Genomic DNA, 9,578 nt, shown 5'->3' with positions numbered 1-9,578 from the left:
GTACCAAAGAATTATCATGGTCGAGGTGGGTTAATGCCGAATCTAAGTACAATTTTCCCACTCTCAACGGGTAAATAAAGTACACCAGACTCAGCATTAATTTATACCTCTCTTCATAGCTCAGTGGTAACGTCGACTGGAGTTGCTGGATGCGCGTCTGTATCGTGGGATCGAAACTCGGCAGTGCCCGTCCATTTATCACTTATAAATTCCCCTTCGGTGATAATTCCCCATCGGGGATATTCCCGAGGTAGCGTGGCTTTGATATTAAGCGACATTTGTAGCTTCATGATTATATATATATATATATATATATATATATATATATATATATATATATATATATATATATATATATATATATATGTATATATATATATATATGTATGTATATATGTTATGATCTTTCTCTCTGTTGTATGTTTTTAGTCTCTCACTTCTTGCCTTGATTTCCTCTAGATGTGTCCTCGATGTATCACTACCGCTGTGATGTGATAATTCTTCTAGTTTAATTATCTTTAATTATTGTTATCTCTCAGGAAGGCGTATAGGGACGAGATCGGTAATTTCTTCTCTTTAATTAGTACTTAGTATTATAAAGATCAATACAAAATTAACAAGTTACAGTGGTATAAAACGAAATAACTTTGGAGTAATTAACTTGACTCAGTCTATATGGGGAACACGGAAGCGAAGGGAGATGTACTCTCCCTCAAAGGACACAGTCTTAATCTGCTCTCTCCTGTCGATCTTCTGACTGTTGAACCCCTGGAATTCTTGTTATCTGCAATCTCCACCTCCTTTTAGTCCTATTGGAAGGATTTATCAGCAAGGCCTCCCCCTTCAAATAGTTGATTGGAAGGACTGTAGTGGGTGTGATTCAAATCTCTCCTTAGAGGACTTGATTGGAGGTGATCTTAGGAGGGTGTGTGAAAGACCCCTCCCTAGTATGTTTGATTGGAGGGAGTAGAAGTACATCACTTTGTCCAACTCCCAATTTCCTGGAATTTCCATGAAAACGCCTCCTGTGAAGGCGGGGTTATAGAACAAGCTGCTGTAAGCTTTTTGGCTGTGCTGACTCATGATTTGGTTAACTTAATCGCAAGGCCACTATTTCCCACTTTTATGATCGTTTTTATGGCTTTAACGCGATATACTGCTTTTGAGTTCATGCAAAATCCTGCCTCAATCAGCGTATTTGAATCACGATAATAACAACAGCTTTTAGGCGTTATCACTGTGCTCCCTGTCTCTCTTTCTATTCTTACGTCTCTCTCCCTCTCTCTCTTTACTCTCTCCTAACTTTTTCTCTTTTCTATATTTCTCTCTCTCTCTCTTTCTCTCTTTTCTTTTCTAATTTCCCTATATATTCTATATATATATATATATATATATATATATATATATATATATATATATATATATATATATATATATATATATGTACATATATATACAGTATATATGCATATATATATATATATATATATATATATATATATATATATATATATATAAAATTTTGTATATATTATATATATATATATATTATATATATATATATATATAAATTTATATATATATGTTATATATATACATATATATATATTTATATATATACTGTATATATATATATATATACATACTGCATATATGGATATATTTATTTATTTATTTATTTATTTATAGTAATACCTCAATTTCAGGATTAATAGAGCAAAGGGCCTGCCAGATAATGTTGAAATCCAGATAAGGGCAAGTAAAAATATCTAGGGGTGTGCAAGGGCAACTCCCTACCATTCCTCACCTAACATTGTCAATACCGCATAGTGGTAAGCACTTAATATTCTTATAAAACAAAATCCACCACACTTTAAACTGAAAACTTTAAGCAAATAGCATTTATCTACCTTTTTTATGCAAAAAGTTATTGTCCACCTCATTTTTCAATATTTGTAACAAAATAAACTGCATAAATTACACTTAAAAACAAAAAAGCCAACCCTCTTCTTTTTCTCTCATACACAATACATAGTTCGGCAGGCTATACGTTTTTCATTTCCTGTAAAATACATTGTATTGTTCAGAAAAAAAGTAAACCCCTTTTTCTCTCGTATGCAACACAATATGATAATTTACAAATAAAAACATCTTAATAACACTATAAAAATACTTTTTACTTTCTCACTTACCTGTGTGTGATGACTTTCTTGCTCATGATGGCTAGACACTTTAAAAACTTGTAAGGAGGTTTATTAGTCCTCTACCTCCTCCTCCCCCTCCTCCTCCGTCAGCTCAACTTCGTCCTCGAGACTGGCTTCTTCTTCTTCCTCTGCCTACTGTGACTCCCGTGAGACATGAATTGGTGGAGTGGCTATAAGAGGAGAAGAGGTGCCTAGAGGGTCTTCGTCATCAAAGTGAAGCAACAAATCCGATTCTTGGCTGAAGGAGCCCAACATATCGACGAAGGCAGATGTACTTGGCTGCCGATCTAAGCTGTAGGACCGAGTTACCAAAGAAGTGGATGGCGGGCTCGGGTGCATGGGGGTTTGGGATCTGAAGAAGCTGTTGAGGATACTTTGGCGATACAAACAACGATTTTGCTTGGTAATGACATACCTTCGTAATTCACGAATTTGTGCAGCTGAGCCCACGACCCAAGGAAATTCTATGGTGTCAAAGCTGGCGTTCTCCAGCATCTCATTAGTTCCATCAAAGGTCTTTCGTAGTTGCTTGTATGAGGGGAGTCATTGCTAAACATCGTCTTCATCTTTGTCTTCATCATTGTCATCAGCCACTTCTTCACCAGTAACTATAACAACCATCTCGCTGTCGAAGAGAAACTGGTAGCCAGGGTTGCCACCATCGTCATCCAGCCAATCCTGTACATCATCCTCAGGAACATCATCACCTCCAGTTGCGAGTGTGGCACAGAAGTCCTCGATATTGAACCCCTGGAAGTCCATTATGGTCTCTTCTCCATTCAGAATACAATTCCAGGAGTGGCTGAGGGCCTCTAAAGTGATGCCCTTCCAAGCACCGGCAAAGTTGTAGATAGCAGGCTTTACCAAATACTTTGGAAGATCCTCCAGTGTCCATTGCCCCTGTGTATCCAAGCCTTCTCGCTTCTCCTCATCCTCTAATACTACCATCACTTCCTCCAGGAACTTCCTCCGGTATAGCCGTTTTGTTGCAACAGTAACACCTTCATCCACTGGTTGAATGAATGCAGTTGTATTAGGAGGCAAGTACATGACACTGATATGACCTTTGTCACCAACCAGTTGGGCTGTGTTAGAATGTGCAGGCGCATTGTCCACGAGAAGCAAAGCCTTCACCCGATGTTTAGCAATGCCAAGGTCCTGTGTCTGATGATGAATAACCTCCTTACAAAAATGATTATGGAAGCAATCAGAAATGATTACTGTGGTGAACTTAGCCTTTGCTGAATGGTACCAAATCACTGGGAGCCTATCCATCAACCCACACAGGACACGTGGTTGCTTTGCATATCCAGCTACCGCCGGTTTGCAACGATGCCAACCCGTAGCATTTGCACATAACAAAGCAGAAATACGTTGCTTGGAAAGCTTTCAACCAGGTAAATCCTTTTCCTTCTCGTCAGCCAAGGTGTTAGTGTGTAAGGGGCGATAGAATAAACCAGTTTTACCGGCATTGTAGTTCTGCCCTAAAACATCTTTCTTCATCAAGGCTTGTAACAACTGGTGAAATTCCTCTATCCCCTCCTAGGAAGCATCCAAAGTTTTGCCATGAGTTGTCTTGTTCATAATCATCACATGTCGAATTTTGAACTGGAACAGCCAACCTTTGGATGCTCTAAAGTCTGCAACCTTCTGCAAGCCTTCAACTCAGCAACGAGAATGTTCACACCAGCAGCCTGTTGTTGACAAAACCACATCAAGGTAGACCGATCTACATCATACTAACAGCCTTTTGGCATGACCTTGTGGGCTGTACTCCTGGCCAGCTTCTTACCAAATTCCTTCTCATATTTCTTCAGCTTAATGTAGGGTTGACCAGACAATGCTGTACTCTCCATTATGCATGACCAGATCCATTCTTGCTCCATCCTCTCAACAATTTCCAATTTTTTTTCAGGGTCAACACCTTCTTCGCCTCCTTAAGATGATGTGGGGCCATACACACGATCAACAGCACAGTACATAATACCAGTATCACCTGCAATGCTGCAGGCACTGTGAAGAACTCCACGTGCTCCATAATATGCATACTGAATGCAGTCCACCTGAGATCAGTTCAAACACATGACTGATCAAGCAGGCAAAGAGAAAACGGTCTTTACTACCGAGTGCACTGATGCTTTCCAGGTGTAGCCAGTTAGCACATGATATGTTTATGATGCTATGTCTATCAGTCATTCAAAATAAAAAAACAACAATGACATAATACTTGTCCACCCTAGCACCTTCTACTATTCGCTCCTGAGCTGATGACATATCCATATCAGCTAATAACAAGTGATAAACAATGTAACATTCCATGAAATGTTGAGTGGCATCAAGCTTCTGAGCCAATAGCAGTCATGAACGCTAACTTTTTCCTTCTATCTCATTCACTATGTATGTTCGTGAGTTTGTTTCTTAGCACATTACTGTGTAGCAGCGATCGACAACTGGCCTCTGTTACTAAAAATAGACCGCGCCAGTGGCATACTTGTGTTTACATCAAGCAGGTCGGACATGCAAACGCAGATGAGTGCCCCACAGAAGGGAATAGCTTCCAGCCAGTGACTGGCAGTATACTGGTGGATTACATGGAACTGGAGAGGCACTGGTGTGACTGGACTGTTTGTCACGTTCTTCTTGAAATATCTTTTCTACTTTCTTTTGGTACCATTTACCTCCGTCAATGGTAATAATGATGTCCTCTTGACATCCTGAGGCTATAGGCTACAGTCCTCACACCTGAACCAAGTGAAAGGTTACATGAGTACCTTGTATTTTCACATCAGAAAAGAGAGAGATAGAAATAAAAACATGATATTATATTGAGGCCATATAAATTATAATACTAAGGTCAGTATGACGTTATTTCCACAAAGACTCCAAACGTACTTAGTTGGGTTACTGTATTAAATATAATGCATATATATATATATATATATATATATATATATATATATATATATATATATATATATATACATATAACATATATATATTATATATATACATACATAACATACAAATATATATATACATATTACTGTATATAAATATATATATACATACTGTATATATATATATATATATATATATATATATATATATATATATATATATATATATATATATATATATATAGGATTTTAACCCACGGGAAACGCTTGGAGCCTCTCTGGTTATTTCATTCAATACTTCATAACACGTTTTTGTTCTCACCTTTTTACAACCACAGCCTTGTTTCCCACCACTGGCAAACCACGGCACTCCAAACAACGTTTAAGCTGACATACTGAATGATCTAGCACACTGCTAAACACAAAAGCAGCGCCAGGAACATCAGTTTCTTTCAACTTAATGTTAGGAAACTTCCCTGCTGTGGCCATTACAACATAAGTCGTACTGATTTGTTTGTCCGACCTTGTGTAGCTGTGTGTAGCTGAGCGCAAAGTGATGATGTAGTTGCCAATCGCTGCTATTAGGTGTTACCATAGTTTTTTTGCTTAGCTCGATACTTCATCACAAGTTTAGTTGACGCTAAGTATGATTATCACACATATCATAACAGTACATGAGAGAATATTTCATCACTGCTGATATTCCATCTCTAAACATCGTAAAAATTTTTAAAATACAAATTTCATATGTAGGCAAGACAACATCAAACAGGCTGTAGCAAGTTTACCCGTGCCACGGAATAATTACGCATGTAGCCTATGTATTGCCTTTTGTTTTTATTTTTGCTTTGCTCGATTTAATGTACCATACTTCATTACAAGTTTAGTTGACGCTAAGTATGATTACCACACATATCATAACAGTACACAAGAGAATATTTTATCACTGTTGAAGTTTCATCTCAGTTCTCTCTCTCTCTCTCTCTCTCTCTCTCTCTCTCTCTCTCTCTCTCTCTCTCTCACCCTATGTACATGATTGCGTTTATCTTTTGGTTTGAAAGAATAAAAAATGAGAAAAATCAGTAATAATATAAACGAGAAAACTGTACCATAAATAAAATATAAATAAAAAGTGAAGGAGAGTGTGTTTGTTACTGTACTTAGACTTTCATGTAAACATACCTCATTTATTGTCTCTCTCTCTCTCTCTCTCTCTCTCTCTCTCTCTCTCTCTCTCTCTCTCTCTGAGTACTGTAAATTTACTTTAATAAAATTGGAATTACTATATCATAAACATAACAACACGAAACCAAACAAGGTGTATCAAGCCAGGGTCTACCTAGCCCACTTCACCCATCCAACACTGCATCCCCATCCCTTCCCAGCCATAGAAACTGCTCCCCAGATCCAGCCACCTACCAAGAATCACCTTTGAGCCTTCCTCTACCCAGTCTCATTGCCCTTCCTTTCCGATGGCTTTGTATAAAGTAGAAAACAAAACCCCTAGAAAAACTCCATTAGCCATGGAAACTTCTCGAGGCCTCACCTAACCCCCAAAACCATTTCTCTGACAGTCCATAAAAGTAAAGGCAATTTTTTTACCAACATTTTCTTAAGGCCAGTCAGTGGGCAACATTAACCAATCACCGGAGGGCAGTTTTTTCAATTTTTTTGAAACTCATATTTACCATATCCATGGTCCAGGTATTTTCTTAAGGGATAATATCGGAGGGAGTTATATCCATGTCCAGGTATCGGATATATATATATATATATATATATATATATATATATATATATATATATATATATATATATATATATATATGGGAATACAACAAAGGTTGTATATACTGTATATATATATATATATATATATATATATATATATATATATATATATACAACCTTTGTTGTATTCCCAACCTTTGTGTATTCCCATAGGACTTATACCCACCATATATGTATGCCCTTGTCTCTGTATATCTTTAGTTGCTGTGACCATGTCTTGGTAATAAGACAAAAGTACATAGCATCTCAATTGTTTCAATTTTCCTTCGTGGCTGTAACTTTGTTCATATATATATATATATATATATATATATATATATATATATATATATATATATATATATATATATATATATATATATATATATATATATATTTATTTAATTTCCCTGAGGTTATATGATTTTTAGAGATTTTTACAGGCCAGCAACAGAAACTTTATTTATTTGGCCTTGGAGTTCTGACTTACGTAAAGAGAAATCATAAAAAACAAAGAACAAGGGATGAATTTAGGAGCTGAAGGCTCTACTTCATAAGGAAATGTTATGTAAACACTTGGGATAAATTAAGGAATTATATTTACAAAAGAAAAGCATTATAAGGGAAAATGGGTAATTGAATTGTTAAAGGATTTGCAACACCTGAAGATCCTCCTACTGGAGTCTTGAATAAGGGCAAGGCACAGTCCAAGATGAGTCCACTGCGAATAGGTCCCTCTGCAAGAGAGATTTACACATTACATGCCAGTAAAGGAAAAATACAACACAGAATATGACTCAAGTCTGCACTGAGGGTGCCAAGGACTCAAGGAATAACTGAACACTTTACACTGGAAAACGAAACACTGCAAAAGGCACTAAACAAATGACACAAGGATGAGGAAACAACACTGGCACTCAGTAACACTTCAAAAGGGCAAACTGTCGTGACTGGAAAGGCCTCCACTCGTACTTTACCTTAAAGGGGGTGGGTTAGCGGGGCTCTGGCGTAGAATGACAATGGGCGTTCACACAGGAGACATCGTACTCAGGTTCCTGGGTAGGTTCTTTCGGGGATGACTATAGTACTGGGTTCACGTCAGGAGTCTGGAGTGGACATCTGGGTGGAAGGGTGGAGGGTGACCTCTCAGCATCGTGTATCACTTACCCGCATGAATGGCTAACTGCTAACTGCTAACGGCCCAACTGCATACTGCCCACCAACTGCCCCGTGACTGACTGCCAAGATCCTCCTGTCCTGGCTCCTTTTAAGGCATCTGCTGAGAGTAGGGGCCCTGATGTCAGGCCCTCTATGGTGACCGTGCCCAAGATGTGTCACCTTCCAGGTGTCTTGACCATCTGCTTGCATCTCCCCAGGTGTCCTGTGGAAAGACAATCCAGCCAACTCAATCTGCCTTTAGAAGGGTTGTTTTAAGCAGCTTAGTTGGGCTAAGCTGCTTAAGGGAGTGGCACCCAGCCTCTCATCTTTGCCCCTTTCACCGTGCCACCTCAATATCTGTTTCAGGTAAAGAAAGGGACAGATCGAAATGTTGATTACTTTGTTTTGATATCTAGGTCAACTGGGATCAAGTATGCAGCAACGCTTCTACTTTCAATAAACTAAGTGCAAATTAAAGGTCGTCTGTGTAGTGACTTCGTGTATAATAATAATAATAATAATAATAATAATAATAATAATAATAATAATAATATATATATATATATATATATATATATATATATATATATATATATATATATATATATATATATATATATATATATATATATATACATACATATATATATATATATATATATATATATTTATATATTTATGCATATATATGTATGTATATACATACAAATATAATATATATATATATATATATATATATATATATATATATATATATACATATAAATATATATATATATATATATATATATATATATATATATATATATATATATATTAACAAAGTTACAGCCACGAAGGAAAATTGAAACAGTTGAGATGCTATGTACTTTTGTCTTATTACCAAGACATGGTCACAGCAACTAAAGATATACAGAGACAAGGACATATATATATGGTGGGTATAAGTCCTATGGGAATACAACAAAGGCTGGGAGGTCACTGAACAGTCAACAGATTAACATCAAAATCTATCTATTGGTAATCCTCTTTATTCTGTCTTCCAAATTCTTCTGGAACATATGTTTTATTACAGGGTCAAAAGAAAATAATCCTTGGCTTATATTTAGATTCTTATCCCAGGTCAACTGAATCATAACGGATTCCAGCAAGTTCCTGGAAACAGTTTCATTACTTCATAATATTACATTGCTCTACGTCCAATTTATTCTGTGGGACTTTTCACCTAAGTGCAAAAATAGAGCATTATTAGTCTGACCTGTTCTTACTGAATATTTGTGTTGTTTTAATCTAGTATTGAATTCTTTACTGGTCTGACCTAAGTAAAATAAATCACAATCCATACAAGGGACTTTGTATACAATATTGCTATTTTTTCAAGGGCTATTTTTTTTCATCATGTTTTTGGTATTATTATATGTGAAGGATACATTTGTATTAAACAATTTTCAAAAAGGTTTTACAGCTTCAAATCCAATAAAATATGGCAAACAAAGGGTGTTTGAGGACACTTCTTTTTTTCTTTCCGATTTTTCTTAGAATGGCTTTA

At 36.4% G+C, this 9,578-nt stretch overlaps 1 protein-coding gene across 1 annotated transcript; it reads right to left on the bottom strand.

Annotated features, from left to right (window-relative positions):
* Window positions 1–2,753: 2,753 nt before the first annotated feature.
* Window positions 2,754–4,060, bottom strand: LOC136833084 (tigger transposable element-derived protein 7-like). Its single transcript, XM_067094730.1, has 2 exons — window positions 3,965–4,060; window positions 2,754–3,386 (listed from the first exon to the last, which is right to left on the bottom strand). The coding sequence occupies exons 1-2, from the start codon at window positions 4,058–4,060 to the stop codon at window positions 2,754–2,756; spliced, it is 729 nt and encodes a 242-aa protein (XP_066950831.1).
* Between the last annotated feature and the right edge of the window lie 5,518 nt (window positions 4,061–9,578).

The sequence above is a fragment of the Macrobrachium rosenbergii genome, chromosome 51 (genome assembly GCF_040412425.1).
Source record: "Macrobrachium rosenbergii isolate ZJJX-2024 chromosome 51, ASM4041242v1, whole genome shotgun sequence".
Classification (NCBI taxonomy): Eukaryota; Metazoa; Arthropoda; class Malacostraca; order Decapoda; family Palaemonidae; genus Macrobrachium; species Macrobrachium rosenbergii.
The sequence above is the reverse complement of the archived record's forward strand: the minus strand, read 5'-3'. Positions and strand labels throughout refer to the sequence as shown.

Bases quoted from the DNA above. Each gene is read 5' to 3' on its own strand.
- LOC136833084 (XM_067094730.1), bottom strand. From the start codon at position 4,060: ATGGAGAGTACAGCATTGTCTGGTCAACCCTACATTAAGCTGAAGAAA. The intron at 3,387-3,964 runs GTCATGCCAAAA...CATTTTTGTAAG, and splicing joins CCAGGAGTACAGCCCACAAG to GAGGTTATTCATCATCAGAC.